We start from the raw sequence: 20,827 nt of genomic DNA, 5'->3' as shown, positions 1-20,827 counted from the left end.
GAGCAGGACAGCATGTCCCAAGGCTGCACAGAGCAGGCGTCCCTGGGCCCTGCCCATGAAACCATTTTTTCCCTCCTATGCCTTTGGGCCTGTGATAAGAGGGGCTGCTGTGAAGGTCTCTGACATGCCTTGGAGACATTTTCCCCATTTCTTGGTGATTAACATTTGGCTCCTTGTTACTTATGCAAATTTCTGCAGCAGGCTTGAATTTCTCCCCAGAAAATGGGTTTTTCCTTTTTTGTTGCATCATTAGCCTGCAAATTTTCCAAACTTTTGTGCTTTGCTGCTTCTTGAACCCTTTGCCATTTAGAAATTTCTTCTGCCAGATATGCTAAATCACCTCTCTCAAGTTCAAAGTTCCATACATCTCTAGGGCAGGGCAAAATGCCACCAGTCTCTTTGCATAACAAGAGTCACCTTTACTCCAGTTCCCAAAAAATTCCTCATCTCCATCTGAGACCACCTCAGGCTAGATTTCATTGTCAATATCACTATTGGCATTTTGGCCAAAGTCATTCAACAAGTCTCTAGGAAGTTCCAAACATTCCCACATTTTCCTGTCTTCTTCTGAGCCCTTTACACTGTTCCAACCTCTGCCTGTTACCCAGTTCTACATTTTGGGGTATCTTTACAGCAGTGCCCCACTCTCTGTGATACTAATTTACCGTATTAGTTCTTTCTCAGGCTGCTATGAAGAAATACCCAAAACTGGGTAATTTAGAAAGGAAAGAGGTTTAATTGGCTCACAGTTCCACATGACTGGGAAGGCCTCAGGAAACTTGCAGTCATAGCTGAAGGGAAAGCAAACATGTCCTTCACATGATGGCAAGAAGGAGGAGTGCTGAGCAAAGAGGGAAAAGCCCCTTATAAAACAATCAGATCTTGTGAGAACTCACTCACTATCATAAGAACAACGGCATGGGGGTAACTGCCCCCATGATTCAATTACCTCCTACCGGGTCTCTACCATGATGTGGCAATTATGGGAACTATAATTCCAGATGAGATTTGGGTGGGGACACAGCCAAACTGTATCGGGCTGGAAAGAGAAAAAAGAGCAATCTAGAAACAAACCAGGATAGTACATTATGCAGGATCCTGTCACTGTAGAGGAAGAGGAAGGAAGCCATATGGATGACTAATCCTTTATCATTTCTCTGAGAGAAGCACTATATGAAACTTGGGGAAAATCTTACTCATGGAATAGCTTCCTGGAGAAGCCCCTCCACCACAATACCCAACCATACCCAGCTCTGCAAGAAACCCTCTAGCCAATCATGGACCTAGAAATGGCAGGGCACAGACAGTCAGCCCTCTTCCTCTCTGGCATTATCCCCTCACCAACACACATTCACTCCATTCAGTTAACAGATCTCTACTGTGAGTATTCCATGTGTCAGGTACCATCATATGCTAGATTATTCATTAGTGAGCAAAAACAGATACTGTCCCTACCCACATACAAATTACAACCTAGTTGGACATGTAAATAATAAACAAACAAGCACCATACATTCATAATGATAAATTGAGATAATGCTTTGAGAAAAGGATCTAGTTGCTCTGAGGGAGATTAGCAGAAGCTAAAACAAAAAAGATGGGTAGAAACCAGCTAGGCAAAGGAAGAAGTTAGTATGGAGAATAGAATGAATGGAAGGAAAAGTGTTCAAAGGTCTTGAGATAAAACTATGAAGTGGGTGCATCTGAGGAAGTAAAAAAGAGTTTGGATTTTATTCCAGCATAACTGGAAATTATGAATTTTAATCTAGGAAGTGACATGATCCAATTAAACTTTTTTGTTCTTTTTCTTTTTTTGTTTTGAGACAGGGTTTTATTGTTATCCAGGCTGGAGGGCTGTGGCACAATCATGGCTCACTGAAGCCTTAACCTCCTGGGCTCAGGTGGTTATCCCACCTCAGCCCCACAAGTAGCTGGGACTATAGGTTTGTGCCACCATACCTGGCTAACTTTTGTAATTTTTTTTCTTTTCTTTTTTTTTTTGGTAGAGATGGACTTTTGCCATGTTGCCCAGGCTCATCTCAAATTCCTGAGTTCAAGGGATCCACCTGCCTTGATCTCCAAAAGTGTTGGATTTACAAACATGAGCCACCACTCTGGCCCAATTAGGCTTTCAAAAGGCTATGCAGAGAAGGGAACTGAGAGGGGAAAAGTAGGAAAAAGGAAGCTGGGCAGACTAGAATACTTTTTTCAGCAAACTAGCCAAAACAAGGAAATGTAGACAAGTAGACAGATTGGAAATATCTTTTGGAGAAAGAGAAATTTAAAGTCTTTTAGAGAACTTAAGACCTTAGTGAGATGTGAAAATTTCAGTAAATGATATCAAGCTAAAAAAAATTTAATATCATTATTGACTTTGCTCGTACTTTTTGACATTTTCATATCCAATCCATCAACAAATCCTGTAGACTACCTTTGAAACAGATTCCAAATCTCACTTCTTATCCGCTCCACAGCTTCTTCCTTTACTTAACCCATTATTATACCTTGCCTGGACGGCCACGATAGCTACCCACTGGTCTTGCTTTCACTCCTCCCAACCCCCAGATAAAACTCTTACCAAAGACCACAAGGCCCTATAATCTAGTCCCCTCCCCCACTTTCTAACTGATTTTCTGCCAGTCTCCTCATCACTTATTCATACTTATTCACACTGACATTCTTACTATTCCTAGAGACACAGAAACTTATTTCTGCCCTTGGACCTTTATCCTTGCTGTTCTCTCTGGCTCACTGTTTTTCCAATTATATGTATAGTTTATTTCCTTACTTTGAGTTCTACTAAATGGTCACCTCTCTGGCCATCCTAATTTAACAGTCCCTATGTTACCCTCTATCCCCTTGTCTTGCTTTTTCATTCATTATACTTACCATTACCTTATACTACATTATACATTGATTTGTTTGTTTATCTCTCTTTCCCATTAGAATTTAAGTTCCATGAAAGCATAGAATTGCTTTTTTTTCTCCTTCTGCTTCTACAACAGCTAGAAAAGTGCCAACATGGGAAGCTCTTGGGCAATATATTTTTTTAATTTTTTATTGACAAATAAAACAGGCAGTATTTATTGAAGGGTGAAAGAAAGTTAAAGTTAACTCAGGTTTCTGGTTTATACAATTGGCTGGATGTAGATGTTGAAGCTATTCACTGAGATAGGAGCACTTTTAGAAGCCCAGATTTGGGGCATGTCAGGAGATTAATTTTAATCAGGATAAATTTGAGGTAACTTTGAGACATCCAAGAGAAGCAATCAGGTTGGCAGTTGGATAGAATGACCATGTAATTTATCATTCCAACTGAAAGTGAATAGGAGAACTAAAAAAAAAGTGTATATTTTTTGAAATATTGTTTTTTGAAACAAAATTGATTTTATTACATTAGACTTACAAAATAATTATTTTCAAAATCTATTTTTAAAAATAAAATGTAATCTAAAAATAAAATTAATAGGCATCCATGTACATTAAAGCAAAAATGTTTAAAAACATATTTATTTTCTTAAAATCAAAGTAATTTATTTGGCATACATTCATATGCTTTACTCAGTTTCTTAGCTACACCTATATCTAACACTATGTCATTGATATTTTTATGAAGAATTTTTTTTCTAATATGTTCTAATGATTTTTAGTTTTTGATGACATTGCCTTTGCCTTTAATCTTCTTAGAGTTACATATTATGATGAATAAGTTTGAAACTGTTGACACATTCAATTAATTATTCTTTATACAACATACTATACTTAAATTAAAAGGGCATTTTCTCTATAGGTACTGAGGTACCTTCCTGATAAACTTAGAGCACATTTTCTAAATAAGGGACATTCCTAGGTGTAAGCTTTTTAGTACTGAAATATATAAATATTTCAGTCCAAATATTTATACAGTTACTTCCTTATTTACTCTCTTCAGGAAATTTTTCTTTGATTTTTTTTATAAAACAAAATTTGTCAAATGAGATGCTTCTTCTTCATTCTTTTAAATGTTCACCAAATGTAGATATTATAAAACTGAAGGCCTTCTCAATTTTGTTCCACTCTAGTACAACACATAAATGTACAATTAAAAATAGGAGCTTCATCAAAAGACTCTCCTAATAAGCTGTTATCCCAAAGTAAAATCATAGAATTTCAAAATTTAATCTTGTATTTCAATTTTGCTTTCACCATTTAGTTTGTGCAATTTCTTTCTTGCTTTTGTAAAGACAACTGTCATATCTTCTTGTTTGCAGGCTTTATTTTAAATAATTGCAAATTGATAAAAGCTTTAAAAGCTGAAGCACTTTCGTGCTTCATTTATTGAATATTTGATTAAAGATTGCCAATTGATTTTGAACAAAAGACACCCAAGATGTAAAAGTCTCATTAACAATAACAAACAAAAAGTACAAAATCAATGTAGATTAACAAAATTTTGAGCCTTTATTAAAGACTCAAAATTTCTGAAATCACATTGATGTCAGATAATAAAGACAGAAAGTGTGGTCTGCCTTTCTGAAACTTTATAAAAACATTTTTTTCACGTATAGTTTAATGTTAGCTTCATACAAAAATTGTATAGTTCTGTTTGGATACATTTTGACAACTATGGCTTCTATTTTGAAGATAGAAAATAGAAGCTTGTTTGGATGCAATTATGAATTATGTAGACACCTCAAACCAATTCAAAATAAATTTTACTCCATAGGTTTGTTGATTTAACAAGTACATTGCTTTCACCAAACCAAAATAGGTTTGCTGATTTAACGAGTATGTTGTTTTCACCAATTTCAAAAAATACCAATTGTATTCATATTGCCCTAAAATAATTTTTTCTTTAATGTTTAACTTTTGAAAATGAATAAGCTGTATCAGTACTACCAAGACAGCATTTTAGCTTCAATAGAACGAATTTCCAAAAGCTTTACTTTGGTTACGTGAATTGGATGAAAATAATTGAATTATATTGGAATTCAGTTAAATTATTTTCTGTTTGATATATCTGTTGACTTTGATTTAAAACTGCTGGTTTTAGTTCTTCTGCTAATTGAGAAAAGACATTGACAGCTACCACTTCATACCCAAGGGAACTTGGAATTGGAAATGATCAAAATTATTTTAAAATAGTCATGTACTCTAAATAATAAGCCAGACATCAGAAGTTATATGTAGTATAGCGCTGATGTCTGGCTTTTCATTTAGAGCAAATGACTGTTGTAGAATAATTTCAATCATGCTTCTTCTATGCTTCTGCTTTTACATGTGTAAATTGTAGTATTTTGGCATAAGTTTTTCAAAAATAAGTATTAACTATTTAAGTAGATGATGTTTCTTCAGCAGATTTGTGTCTTCTGATGTGTATGTGGGCATGTTATCAGTACATCCCTATCAGGATCATAAACAGTAACAAATGTTTTGTACAAGTTATGTACTTATCATTGCATGTCATGAGAAATGGAAATTTTGTAGTTAGCTTTCCTAAAACATACACTTTTATAGTTTTGAGCTCATTGCTGGTAAAAGGGTAACAGATAAAAAAAATTTTCAAGAATTTTAACTAAACAAGAAAATAAATGCATAATTTTAGATTACACCCTGGGATAAATGTGTCAAGAGCATTCAGACTATTCACTATAAGCAGGACTACTTAGTTTCTGTTTCCCAGGCATATTTCAAAATCTCCTGACCAATTATTTTCCACATTTCCTATTGATCCCACTAACTAGTAGCTTGGAGGCTCCACGTATCTTGAAGGTTACAGCATGGGCCACAGCACAGTTGACTGGTACAACAAGCTGCCAGCAGGGACGAAATCTTTGAATACTCCTCACACCACCATTTGGGAACTGAAGGTGCTAACTGCCCTCCTGTATCCAGATACATTTAGTTTGATCAGAGAGCACATTCCTTGAAAGGTGGATATCGGTTACTTTGGGTCTGCAAAAAGTCAAGAAGAGAAAACAGGTTATCACTGTTTTTAGTTAATAGGCATGTTTTTAAATTAAGACCCCATCCGTTTTCACTTTTTCCTTAACCCCCTATCTTGACTTGCTCTGTCCATTTCATGCCCTAAGCACGCTTAGTGCAAACTTGGAATTCATCGTTCCCAACCAAGAAGGAACATGATGCCAACTATCCATCACATACAGCATGATGAGTATCGCATTTACCGTTTACTGAGCACCCCATATGTGTCAGGTACTAATCTCCAAACTTCACAACAAATCCATAAGCTAAACATTATTTCCATTTTATAGATTGGGAAACTCAGTCCCAAGGTTACATGACTGATTAGTAATAATGGAAATGGATTAGAGCCTAAGCCCACATTAGTTCTGCTATACAATGACTGCGTTTCTAAAAGACATCCAAAGCTAGAATTGAACACAGCCTTAGCTGTTCATTCAACACAGCCCTATCTGTTCATTCAAAACCCAGCACTGACCGACTTATTTACTCATTCATTTGAAATATTTATCAAGTGCCTCTGTATGCTAGGTTCTATGCAAGGCGACAAGGAGATTCCAGTCTAGTGACTTCACAACCTGAATGATTATTGTTATTCCACCCATGATGTAACAACAAAGTAATTTGGATACAAAACTTCAGCGCAAACCTGACCCATTTCAGCTATGGTCTACCACCCAATCCCAAAGCACCCAGAATTCTAATACTGCCTCATATACCATCCCATACCCCAGCAAATGACAGTTTTGAAAACACAGTGCTTTTCACCTAAGAGTTTCACAACAACCCTAAGAAGGATACAGGATGCTTTTTAGTAACCACATTTTATACAGAAGCACGGGAGAAGAATATACCAAGAGCTTGGACTAGAATCCAACTCCTAGGTCCTTGTTCAGTCTCCTCTTCTTGCTGCCTGTCAGGAATCTGGATGGGAGAAGATAGAGTATGTGATTTATAGCCTCTCATTGCATGGGGTGCCTGTCCCTGGAGTTTCTGTCTGCATTGGCATTCTGCCAGCAGCCACCATAGGTAGGAATCGTTGCTGTCCATGACCAGGGGGAATAATCAGTCTCAGCTATTCCTCTGCTCTAAACAAGCCTAAGTAATTGGGTTTAATTTTAATTTTTTTTAATGGCTTGGAATTAATAGAAGCAGCTGCTGCCACAGTGTGTGGGTGTCCTTCTCCAGAAGGCACAGACCAAAAAAAAAAAAAAAATCCCTACATATAATATAAACTCTGAAAAATAAATAATACAGTGTGTAGGACAAAAAGGTTAATTCAAGAATCGAGCAGTGCCTTTTTGTTATCAAAAATTCAGCTGGCAATATGTAGCACTGTCTCTCTCCTCCCACCCTGAGTGCCCATCAGCCCCTGATAAGATGATAATCTGATTAGACACTGGGTGTAAAAATGTGTTGCCTGTATCTGAGCACTCTCTCACTCTTTCTCCCCCTCCTTGTGACTCACCAAGAGATTAGCTGTGACAGAGTGCAGAGAGAGATAAGAATAGATGTGCTGGTGACAGGAGTCCTATTATAATTATTTGGAGGAAGATAGGATTGGAATTAGAATGGGTCCTGTTTGCCTAGGGAGGGTGCATTTAGAATATGGGTATCCATCCAAGGTCCCTGGCTGTGCCAGACATCAAAGAGGAAAAGGAGGGGGGCAAATGGCTCAAGCTAGGTGATAGCCTTGGTTGTTCCAGCCAAATGTAGACTAAAGGCCATGTGTTGGCATAGATGACAAATGAGAGATTCAGCTGCCCTCACGAAGGGAAAAGGAATGAAATCTTACCTCAATTTCAAATACGCCTGAGAAACTACATGCCAGTTTGCTTCCATCCCCTGCGTAGATGAAGTAAGGGAACCAAGAGACTATAACTGCCGTTGCTGGATAAATCTGAGGTAGCACAGCCTTGGAATGGTGGGAAGAACATGTGCTTAGCAGTCAGACGTAGTGTACATCAAACAGATAGCACAGCTATGGAGATTCAGAAGGTGCTTAAAATTTGCTACTTCCTTTGGGGATATCTGAGTGACTTTGTGATCCCCTTGTTTTGCACACCTTTTTAAAGACTTACAACCTGGAAAGACTGATATTTTGTTATGTCCCTTTCTGCTAATTTGAGGAAAAATGCTTGTGTCTACTGGGGTATTAGGACTCCTGTCTTTCAAGGCTCCTGAGGATGACTAGAGAATGCTGTTGTTTTAGAAAAACTTATGTACTGCATTAGGTCTGGGACCTCTTCCTATGTTCTGGTAACCTCCAAAATGATGCTTTGGGAATTTAGCTGAGGGGTCTGAACAGAAAGTAGAGAGGATGATAGATGGGAGGGGAATCATTGATTCACTCTTAAGTCAACTCAGTCATTTAACAAAATACGTTGAGCTCCTCTTCAGGGCCAAGTACTGTGCTAGTGCTGAGGATTTTGAAGTGAATCAGAAACACAGCAGTGTCTGCAATTAGTATTTAGAGCAATTAATTCATCCTGAAGTTGTTGACAAAGACTTCAAAGAGGAACTATCATTTGAGCTAAGCCTCACTTCTCTGTACAGAGATGCACTATGTAGAAAAGAATGGGAATAACAATTATAGGCAGAAAGAACAGCATTTAAAAAGGCAAGGAGGTTTTTGAGAATATGATATATTCAGGGCATGACTTAAAGTTTCACTGGAGAGAGTACTATATATGTTAGTGGAGCTGACATTATTTATTCACAAACATATTTATCTAATTCATAAGCATTCTTGGCACTTCATCTATAAGCCGTTGTATAGGTCCTGGAGAACTAGAGATGAACAATATGTAGTACCTGCCATCCAGGAGAGCTCATTCTCATAGTGGAGACAGGAATATGTTTGAATTGATGTAGTGAGATAGGAGCTATAATAGAGAGAGAGAATAGACAGAGAAATAGAATGAGATAGAAGCTATAATAATGTTTGTGAATGTGTTGAGTGTGTACATGCATGAGAGAGTGTGTGTGTGTATGTATGTGTGCATGTGTGCTTACTCAGAACATTCAGTCATGCATGACTGAATCTGAGGATGTGAGTTACAGACCTCCCTCATTCATGTGGATGTCCTCAAGACATTGAACTCAGGACAAGGCCTTATTCCAAGAGCTGGATCAGCCTTTAGTCCCCAAGTCTTGAAAGCGCACACCACAGGACCTGAAATCTTCCTGGGTGTCTGGCAGGATTGGGTGCTGGGCCATTTTCTTTCTGGGATCTTCTGGGGAGTCATGAACAACCTGCTTAAGCATAAAGGTTCTTCACTCTACCTTTATTTTCATACCATTGATATAATATGAATAACTTCAGAGGCCTGTTGAGAGGAATAAAGAAGTGAATACATTATAAAGTACTTAGAATGGCCTAGCATATGGTCAATGCTATTAGGAAATAGTACTATAATAATTATTATTATTATCTTATTGTTTCCATGGATATCATAGACTATCTGTGTTAAATGGAATCATAAGTCTGCCTTGTCTAACCTCACATCAAGTACAGGAACTTTATCCCCTAAATCTTCTAATACTTGTACTTCTCTGTAAGGCAGCCCTCTCTACTTTCTCTTCAGCTGAATGTTAAAGAGTCTCTATACTGAACTAGAATCTGCCTTCTTGTGATGCCTACCAATGTTATTCTGGGATAAGAAGTTTTATTCCCTTTTTTTCATTGCTTTTTAAATAAATAAGTATTACTCGAGACTGCTCTATGCCATCACTAGAGTTAAAGAAGTAACACAGTTTATATTTTCAAGAAGCCTACTCTTTGAAGAAATATCCAAATATCCATTTACTTTTATTGTTCATTGTTAAGAGACAAACTAGATGATAAAAATCTTTTTATATCATTTTTTAAAGTAGAGAAAAATAATGACCACTCAATAGTCAGGGAAGACTTTAGAGAAGAGCTGTGTTAAAGGGTAGTCACTTATACATTGATTTGTTCATTTAAAAAATATTTAAACCTTTGTTGACAATTGACTATATGCCTCATCTATCAGTAGGAGTTCACCAAGTATGAAGATGGTGGGGAAGGCAGTTCAGGTAGAGGAAAGATCAAGTACAAAACATAGAGATATTGAAGGTATGGCACAAAATTGTGTTAGGGAGTTATGAGTAGCTGAATATAAACAAAGCAAAGGTTTCAAGGAAGGTGAAATGGGTGATGATGCTGGAATCACAAGGCCATCACAGGCCTTGTGGGCCAAACTGAAATGTGAGGATAGAAAGTTGCTTAAAAGTTTTTTAGCAAGAGAGTACTATAAAATCAGGTTTTTCTGGAAGTAGAAGGTAAGGCTGTAAGTTGGGTGGCAAGGGGAAAAGGAGAATGGAAAGATACTGTAGGGATTATGAATACAGGATTTTGAGCCACACTGGCCTAAGTTTAATACAGGATCTGCTGCTCACTGATCTTGTGACCTCAGAGAATCTTTTTTTTCCCTCTCGTGGCTTCAATTTTTTTTATCTGTGTAAAGGGGATAACAGCCCCAGCTCATAAGGTTATTGTGAGGATTAAATGATAATGCATATAAAACACTTAATACAATGGCTGAGACATAACAAACAAAATAAGAGAAAAATCAGAAGTATGTCCCAAATGAAGGAGACATTTTTTCCTCCCTAGTTTCAGCCCCCTTTGCTTTATTCTTTGCATTACTTGAAAGTCTTGAATTTTGCCTGCTGAGCCCTCCTCAAATAGATTTCTGTTTGTATCCTTAGGAAAGTCTAGACAATCTAAGCACTGAACAGCATCTCAGTTTCCCTGAATGATTGCCCCAGAGCCCATTAACTCTACTTTGTCTGCTAATCAGGTTAGGCATCCGGGCTCACCCAGGAGAGGAGCTGGAACAGCTGCAGGCAGTAGATGGATTCTCCTGATAGCACATAATCAAATTCAGTGGAGACAGCAGGCATTCAGAGTCAAGTTGCAGGACTTGGCTGGAAGAAGAGAAAACTGTGGTGACAGAATTTAAAGCATATACCCTGGTTGGATATACTGGTAAATAAAGAGCTGAAAACAGCATCATAACCTGAGACCTTATGAATATAGGAACCGCTTGTGAATGAAGACATACTCATCCAGGGCTCTAAGAGACTTAAACTCAGACCTTCAAGTCAGGGCCTGAAGTGACTATCACAGACCACTGGCTGGAAACATTAAGGCCACTTTCACAGACATTATCCCCAAATACAAATCAGGAGCCCTGAGACTCGCATATGCCGCCAGCCTGCCTCACTTTCCTGCATCTTCAATAACATCACAAATGTAGAGCATCATGTATTCTGTCCATACCCACATCCTTGCACTGGTCTGTTCTCTCTCTGATCTTGACTCTTCACTGCTTCCTTCCCTCTCCCTCTTCAGACCTCTTCATTTTCCACTTTTTCCTCTGGAACACAGCTCCATGGTTAATAATCCCACTTCGATCCTCAGTCTTTAAGTTCACTTCTTCCTTTACCCCTTGTCTTAACCAAACTAGACTTGGTTAAAAGTCTATGATGCTTAAATATTTGCTGAGTAAAACAATGAACTGAGGGACTCTCTTGGAGGACATTACTTCGCCCATTGCCCTCTCAAGAAATCCTCATTCTTCTACACTGCACGTACAGAAGGATCAGGAAGGGTCACTTTGCTCCTCACTCCTCATGCACCTTCCAAGCCATCATTTCTCTACCTCATCACTGATAACTCCAGAATTTAGTGTAGCAATCTAGTTAGAAGAAGGAGTGCCTATAAGATTTGTCTTAAAGATATATTTCCATTATAAGAAGACTGTTATTTATATATTTATTGGCAGTGGCTTTGGGAGTAGGAGGTAAATGGACTCTATTGGTGGGCCAAAGTGCACCTCTTAACAACCTTTGATACTACTGCTGACTTTTATGTGAAAGTTCTGTTTCTTTGTTGCTTAGACTGCATATCTATCATCCTGTCCTCCTCCTCAGCACTTTCAGTTTCTTACACATCTTAGACCCCATGGCCCATCATTTTAGTCACTTTTTCTAATATAATCAAATACCAGAATATTTAATTAAATTTAATATAATCAAATGTATGTACAGGCATCAATGCCATGTAACCACTGCTGTTCCATAGGAATCCCACAGCTACACCTCCCACCCTCGCCACTTAGCTTCAGAAAGACACTAAGGTAGAAACACGATTCTGCAGCAAACACTAGTATGTTATAATGCTCTCTGTTCTGTTAACAATTTTCTCCAGGTTGTTCTTCCTGGAGCCGGCACCCTTCTTGTTCTTCTCAATTTCCCCTCCTATACCTTCCTCCTCACATTTTTCTTCATATGCCCCTGTAGTGTATGGCTTCTCAATTGAATGCCAAGCCAATACAGGTGAGCCTTACATCCTTCATCCACTGTATCTACACTCCCCAGGAGCATCCCTTCCTTTAAGGATCTTCCAAATCAACCTTGGTGGCTAAGACTTATTAAGCAATTGATAAAAAAAAAAAAAAAAAAAAAAAAAAAAAGAGTTACACAAAATGTGGAGCTGAACTGGCCTGGAATTTTCGATGTAGTATCATGGAAAGGGCACAGTTTGAGGTGAGTTTTGCAGGATAAGCAGTATTTGAAGTAATAGAAAGAGATATTCACTGCAGGGAAACATTATGAAGAGGTTGGATATCATAAATCATGAGAGGGTAGAGTAACTCTTTAAAGTGGATAAACGCAAAGACATTATGGAAACTATGACTGCAACATTTTTGTTTCCTGTTTGCATCTCAGTGTTTAGCTTAGCAAAATTGCCCACACAGCGTATTTTAAAGCACTATTTCCCAAAGTGCTTCTGTGGAAAATTAGTCTCATGGAATGCTCTGTAGAAAATAACAGTAATAATTTAGAGAAATGTTGAATATTTTTCCCTTCCTTGAATATATACAATGCATATGAGTTTATTTTAAAAGTTCTTAATTAGTCTTATAATTTAAAAAACCTGACTTCCCCGGGAAAAGTAGGTCTCTCCCATTCATATCTCTACAGCTTCAGAGTCTTTATTTACCTTCAAGTCACTTTTAGAAACTGTAATTATATTGTCTACTTATTTTTAATATTTTATTGACCACTTCCCCACTATTCTCCATGAGGACAGAGATCTTGCTTGTCTTGTTTATTATTGTACATCAAGGCCTGGGCATGTGATGCCACATATGTTAGGTGCTCAAAATAAGGATAAACAAATGAAGAGAATGTATCTATTTTTGTTTAACTTTGCATTTTCCAAACAGTTGAGAAAGGGTAGCACTGAATTGTGAGCAAAGAGCTGCCAGATTCAGGTCTGTTTTAGACACTATGTGGTTTGTGTTGTCATTCTCCCAGCCCCATTACCTATGGTTCTTGATGTTACAGTTTTTCTACTAGGCATTGATTTATATGTGTTACCTTTTGAAGCTTGAACAGATGTCTCATATGCCCAAATTTCTTTGTTTATATATTTTAGGCAAAGGCTGCCACCCAAAAATGTTTACTACTACCGCTGCCCAGACCATAGGAAGAACTATGTGATGTCCTTTGCCTTTTGTTTTGACCGAGAAGAAGATATTTACCAGTTTGCTTACTGCTACCCATACACATACACTCGCTTCCAACATTACCTTGACAGCCTGCAAAAGAGAAACATGGATTACTTCTTTCGGGAGCAGCTGGGCCAGAGTGTGGTAAGGCCTGTGCCAGGTTTGGGTTACTCGTTTAGAAACAGGCAATCTTGGGATAGGGACTTAGCAGTGGGTTTTTATGGAATGCAAATAATGAATAGTGGTGCTTTCCAGAACTTTTTAATAATTTACTAACTACAATTAAACAATTACATAATTAGTATTAATTTAACAATTCTTTAAAGTATTGTTTTTATTGTGTGATTTATTGCGACTGTGGGGCACCATAGTAAGATATGAGAAGAAGTCACAGAGTAAGATATGAGACAGATGGTTGTTTTTCTGAATGAAGCTGATAAAGCTCTCTAGCAAAATAAAAAGTTAGGTGAATCCCAAAACCTCTGAGAGAAAAGGAGACTTTTACTAGGTGTTACAAAAGGTATGAAAGCATTTTATTACTGTGAGCTTCTGATATGAAGAACACATTTCTTAGTGAACTAAACTTGCCTGCAGTACAGGTTAGCAAGTGGTGTGCAGTTTGGTTGTGATGGCCACAGTGTGCTCTGTCTCTGTCATCCATCAGTTTCCGACTCTTTTTTCCTGCTCCAGATTTAGTTTCCTGGGTCTAGAGATTTCAGTTTCCCATTCCATAATAGTTCCCTATTGCTGATGTGACAAACTACCACAAACATGGTAGTATAAAACAACACAAAATTATTTTCTTATACTTCTGGGAGCTAGAAATACAAAATGAGTCTCACTGGGCTAAAGTCAAGGTATCAGCAGATCTATGTTTCTTTTGGAGGCTCTAGGGGAGAATTTATTTCCCTGCCTTTTCCAGCTTCTAGAGGCTGCTTGCATTTCTTAGTTTGTAGTTCCCTTCCATCTTAAAAGCCATCAGTGGCTGGTTGAGTCTTTTTCATGCTGTATCACTTTGATATGAACTCTCTGTCACTTATAAGGATCCTTGTGCTTATAATGGATTTACCCAGATAAATCCAGGTTAATCTCCATATAGCAAGATCTTTAACTTAATTACATCTGTGAAGTCTCTTTTGTTATGTGAGGTAACATAGTCACAGGTTCTGGGGATTAGGAGTTAGACATCTTGTGTTGTGGAGTGGTGCATTATTTTGCCTACCACATCTTCCTACTTCCTTTTCTTTTCTTTTTCTTCTTCTTCTTCTTTTTTTTTTTTTTTTTTTTTTTTTTTTTTTGAGATGGAGACTCACTCTGTCACCCAGGCTGGAGTGCAGTGGAGAGATCTCGGCTCACAGCTCACTGCAACCTCCGCTTCCCAGGTTCAAGCAATTCTCCTGCCTCAGCCTCCCAAGTAGCTGGGATTACAGGCATGCACCACCACACCCAGCTAATTTTTATATTTTTAGTACAGACAGAGTTTCACCATGTTGGCCAGGCTGATCTCAAACTCCTGACCTCAGGTGATCCACCTGCCTTGGCCTCCCAAAGTGCTGGGATTACAGGTGTGAGCCACCGCACGTGGCCTCTTCCTACTTCCCTCTCTTCCTCTTGTGCCCAAACTAGGATCTGAAGTTGTTCTCCATACTGAATTCATAGGTTTTACTCTTTTGTTGTCAGCAATACTTTGGTTGCTGAATAAGAATAAGCAGGTGCTAATTTGGTTTTATGTTTTACTCTTCAAAAAGTGTGGATTGTGCCCCTAAAAGAGGCATATTGGACGGGCTCTAAACGTTCTAAATGAAGATACTGGTGAAATTGGCAGAAGATATGGTACTTGGGATTCTGATATGTGTTGGTAGTTAAATGGACTCAGTCTAGTGACTGTGAGTTTCACATAAAAGTGAGACCTATTTCTAAATAAATCCAGGATACCTCAAAAAAGAGAGCAATAAAGAGGGCCTATGTGCAACTCAGGTACCTGAGAGACAAATCTGGTCATGTTATTCTTGTAGTCTGAGATTCTGCATGCACTATGATTTTCCTAAATATCTTTTCTCTACTCCAACCTTCTTCCCAACAGTGCTTCTCATGGTATCTTCCCATTTGTATCTGTTGCCTATATATTTTGAACTGAAAATTGGTATACATGATGTATGAGTCAGCATGCTAGCAGGAAACAGACGGCAGCCTCAAATTAGGATAATTTAAGGAAGGTTTAATAAATGGGCTATTTACAAGGTGTGGGCAATGCATGCAATGACAAGGTATAGTGAAATTCTCTAGGGCTATTAACAACTGAAATGGAATAAAGGGAAGGAATGGTTAACAGAACACAATAGTAGAGAGTCATTTAGTGGGTCATGTCGGAAAGAATTAGTGACCTTCAGTTAAGGTGCACAGTTAGCCTGAGATAACTCCATAGAGAATACTGAGAAAAATAAATATATAGACCTCATTCTCTTACTTATATCTGATCTTCTTCTAGGGGTCCATATTGGCCAACACAACCAGAATCCAGAGAACAAAGGAGCCCATTAATGTAATTCATACAGATCAGCCGCCCAGGGAAAATAAAAGGGTATAGATGGGTGGAGAGTAGATGTAGAGGAATATATAGAATACATTAAGTGCACCTGGTCCAATTAACAGTATATTACTGAACAGTGAGATTATATGAGAAGGGATTGTCAGAAAAATTCTGAGATTAATATTTGCTAGACATATGAATTATGATATTTTTTAAGAGAATGGGAAGTTCATTCATTACTCATAACTTTTAAGGCAGGATCTGTACATTTCACTCCTGTGCCCACCCCAACCTTCTCTTAGATTTATGACAGCCAGAATGTAGGTGCACAATGAATGTTTATTGAGTGAATGATTGAAACAATGAAAAAATGAATTAAGAACATGTCTGGAAGCAGTGTGAAAAGCTGAGAACAACAGAAAGCTAATAAGAAAAACAATAGGATCAGTTAAGCTTTCAATAATAGATATTCAAAATAACATATATAAAATAACAACAACTTAAACAAGATAGACATTTATTTCTTTTCAATGTAAAAGTCTAAATGTAGGCAATCCACAACTAATTTTGTGGCTCTACTCCTTGAAAGCCTCAAAGAGTCAGGTTCTTTCAGCTTTCTTCTCTGTCATCCTTGGAATGTGGCCCTCAACCTCATGATTCAATATGGAATTCTACCATGATATCTGTAGTCCATGCAGCAGGATGAAGGGGATGGTGGAGAAAGAAGAAGCAGTTTTGTGGCATTGTCATTTACTAGAACTCATTCACATTTAACTAAAGGAAGGACAAGAAATGAAGTCTTTGTTCTGAGTAGCCCAGTTTTAGCTAAAAATTGGTGGTCCTCTATGTGGGAGAATTGACATTGAGGGACAGCTTAAAGTCTCTGCCACAGGAAATCTGAATTCTGCTTTCAGCTCTAACATGAAACTACTTGTATTACCTTGAATTCTATGTTCACTTTCTGGGGATAATTTTTTCACCTATAAAGTGAGAAAACTGGACTTGAATAGAAGTTTTCAGATTATCCTTGAGGAATTCCTCCGTTGGAAAAAGTAATAGTTTGAAACTCCTGTCCTACTTCGGAGCCTGTGAGAGATAGTGTGGAGATATATAACAAGGTATACATACAAGTCTTCGTATACTTCCAGGAGCATATTCTGTACCGGGGAAAAAGGGCATGTCCAAATAGCTCTGATACTTTAAAAAATATATAATTAAGGATATAATGAGTTGTTTAAGGAGTTAACAATAAAAATAAATGTCATGGAGAATGTCTTTAAAAGCTAAAGATTTTGTTTTAAGCCATCTTGAAAGATGGGTAGGATTACAGAATACAAAGTTGATAATAAGGTAGCCCAGAAAGGCAAAAAAGCCAAAGCCATTGCCTGGTGGTGGTAGTTGGTTAGAAGTCTGGTTTGATTGGAATAGGGAATTTATGGGGCTACTGGAAGATAAGGCTAGACAAGAAGATTCAGGCAAAACTCTGGAAAGCCCTGATTTTCATATTGGCTACATCCTTTATTCAGATTCTACACAACACACATACTGGGTTTTTTACTTTATATAGACCATTTGATTTTTTCTCACAATAGTTTTATAGAGTAGGCAGAACTGTCCCAGTTTGGGGATAAATAATCTGAAGATAAAAAGATAAGTTTCTTCGTTAAGGCCACATGACTAGTTCATATCAGGGCCAAGATTTAAACACATGGCTTCTAACACCACGTCCTGGCCCTTTGATGGACATTTTAACACCCAAAAAGATTTTTGAGAAAGAGTTTTACCTTATCCAAAGCAGCATTTTAAGAAAGTACATTTAATGGAAATACGGGGTGTACCTGTGCCATCTGGACTAGATCAAGGAAGCTCTGTGGGTTGGCTCAATCCTGTGTTCTGAGCCTTGATGCAGATATTAGAGATTTTAAGGCTTTCTGGCATACTTTTGCAGACAGGATGATTCTCAGTTACCAGGGTATTTGATATGGCTTGTGTCTGAAGGCATCACTGTAATTAGTTAATCCTTATTCCAATTCGGAGGGAGGGTAATTACAAGTGGGAAGGCTAAACATGCCAGCATCCAGATCTTAGGGAGACCAGGCAGGAAGGAAGATTTTGAATTTTCAGTGCTAGAACTATTAATCACTATGGTCATAGCTGTCACTGGTACTAATTATATCATCCAAGAATATATTTTATTTTGTTACCAGTAACCCCTTTGAAACCTACTGAACAAAACGCCTTTGAAGATGTATTTAAAACCGTGATCTGCCATTTAAGATAAGGACATCATGAGAAAGATATTTTTATTATTTTTAATAGCTTTATTGAGGTATAACTTGCAGTGTATAAAATTCATGCATTGTGAGGGTATAATTTTATGATGTTTAGTATCTTATGATTTTTATAGAGTTGTGTGTCTATTACCACAATCTGATTTTAGAACATTTCCATCATCTCAAAAAGTTCCCTTGTTAATTCTCACATCCAGTCCCAGCCGCAGGTAACTACCGATCTGCTGACACTATAAATTTGCCACTTCTGAACATTTCATATAAACAGAATTAGAGCATATGTAGTCATCTCATGCATCTTGCATTTTTCACTTAACACTGTAATATGGATGGACCTCAAAAATATTATAGCAAGTATCAATAGTTCATTTTAAGTGCTGAATAGTATTCCATTGAAAGGATATACCACATTTTGTTTACCTATTCTCCAGTTCAAGGACATTTGGATGGGTTTCAGTTTGGACTTATTATGAATAATGCTGCTATGATCATTTATGTACTTATCTTTGAATGGACATATGATTACATTTTTCTTGGAGTGAAATCATTAGGAAATACAATAAGTTTATGTTCAACTTTTAAAAGATAAACTGTCAAACTGTGTTCCAAAGAGTAGTGTCATTTTATGTCCTTATCAGCCATGTAGGAGGGTTACAGGAGGGTTACAGTTTCTCCAGATGCTAGCCAACGCTTGGAATTATCTGTAATTTTTGTTACAGTCTTTTAGTGGGTGTATCTCATTATGGTTTTAATTTGTATTTCCCTTTTGACTAATTATATTGATCATTTTCTCATGTGCTTATTTTCCACTTATAAATCTTTGGTGAAGTGTCAGTTCAAATCATTTGCCCATTTTTAAAACTGGGTTCTCATGAGTTTCAAGAGTTCTTTCTGTATTCTAACACAAGTCTTTTGTCAGTTATATGTTTTGCAAATATTTTCCTCTAATTCATGCCTGTCTTTTCATTCATTCTGTTAACCATATCTTTTGAAGAATAAAAATTTTAAATTTGAAGTCCAATTTATCAAATGTTTAATGGATTATGCTTTTGGTGCTATTATGAATGGCAGTACCTGTGCACCAAATCCTTGCCGGCATGTCAGTGTTCTTGATTTTGGCCAATCTAATACGTGTGTAATTGTATTTCATTGTTGTTTCAGTTTTCATTTCCGAATGACATATGCTGTGGAGCATCATCTCATAGCTAAGAACTCTTTGTCTAACAGAAGGCCACAATGATTTGCTTTTATGTTACTTTTCTGAAATATTTATATATTTAGCCTACATTTAGGTCTATAGTTCATTTTGAGTTAGTTTTTGTGTATGGAATAAAGTAAGGGCCTAAGTTCATTTATTTGCACATGATATCGAATTTTTCCAGCACTGCTTGTTGAAAAGACTAATCTTTACTCAGGAATTATCTTGGCAATTTTCTCTGATGCCTCTGCTCAGTTTATTTGTTTGCTTGTTTTTAATATTCCCTTTTCTTTTTTAGAACAGTTTTAGTTTCACAGCAAAATTGAGAGGAAGATACAGAGATTTCTCAATATAGTTCCTGCCCCTACACATGCATAGCCTCTCCCATTATCAACAATCTTTCACCAGAGTGCTACATTTGTTACAATGGATGAACTTATGTTGACACATCCTTAACACCCAGAGTCCATCATTTACCTTAGAGTTCACTCTGGGTGTTGTACATTCTATGGGTGTGGACAAATTTATAGTGGCATGTGTCCACCATTTTAATATATACAGATTATTTTCATTGTTCTAAAAATCCTCTGTACCTCACCTATTCATCCTTCCCTTCCCATAACCTCTGTCAACCACTGATCTTTTTAATGTCCCCATAGTTTTTTCTTTTCCAGAATGCCATATAGTTGAAATTTGTATAGCCTTTTCAGATTGGCTTCTTTTGTTTCGTGATATGCACTTAAGTTTACTCCATATCTTTTCATGACATGATAGCTTATTTTTTAGCACTGAATAAGAGTCCATTGTCTGGATATAATACAGTTCATTTATCTTCCTATTGAAGGATATCTTAGTTGCTTTCAGGTTTTGGCAGTTATGATAAAGCTGCTGTAAACATCAGCATTCAGGTTTTCATGTGGGCATAAATTTTCAGCTCCTTTGGGTAAATTCCAAGGAGTCCAATTGCTGGATCATATGGTAAGAGTAGGCTTAGTTTTGTAAGAAATCACCAAAGTGTCTTCCAAAGTGACTGTACCATTTTACATTCCCAGTTAGCAGTGAATGCAAGTACCTGTGCTCCACATCCTTGTCAGCATGTAGTGTTGTCAGTGTTCTTGATTTTGGCCATTCTAATGGGTATGTACTGTATCTCATTGTTGTTTCGATTTGCATTTCCCAAATGACATATGATATAAAGCATCTTCTCATAAACTTGTTTGTCATTTGTATATCTTCTTTTGTAAAGTATCTGTTAAGGTCTTTGGCCCATTTTTAATTGGGTTGTTTGTTTTCTTATTGT

General features: G+C 37.3%; 1 protein-coding gene across 6 annotated transcripts in view; it reads left to right on the top strand.

Annotated features, from left to right (window-relative positions):
• The window catches only part of AGBL4 (AGBL carboxypeptidase 4), a 1,466,214-nt gene that overhangs the window by 923,592 nt on the left and 521,795 nt on the right, over positions 1 to 20,827 (top strand). For all 6 annotated transcript variants that reach the window (XM_050802234.1, XM_050802256.1, XM_050802226.1 and 3 more), the window contains one exon: positions 13,436 to 13,652. In XM_050802234.1, coding sequence (XP_050658191.1) covers positions 13,436 to 13,652 — 217 coding nt within the window. The remainder of the gene's footprint in view (positions 1 to 13,435; positions 13,653 to 20,827) is intronic.

Source organism: Macaca thibetana, chromosome 1 (genome assembly GCF_024542745.1).
Source record: "Macaca thibetana thibetana isolate TM-01 chromosome 1, ASM2454274v1, whole genome shotgun sequence".
Lineage (NCBI taxonomy): Eukaryota > Metazoa > Chordata > Mammalia > Primates > Cercopithecidae > Macaca > Macaca thibetana.
The sequence above is the reverse complement of the archived record's forward strand: the minus strand, read 5'-3'. Positions and strand labels throughout refer to the sequence as shown.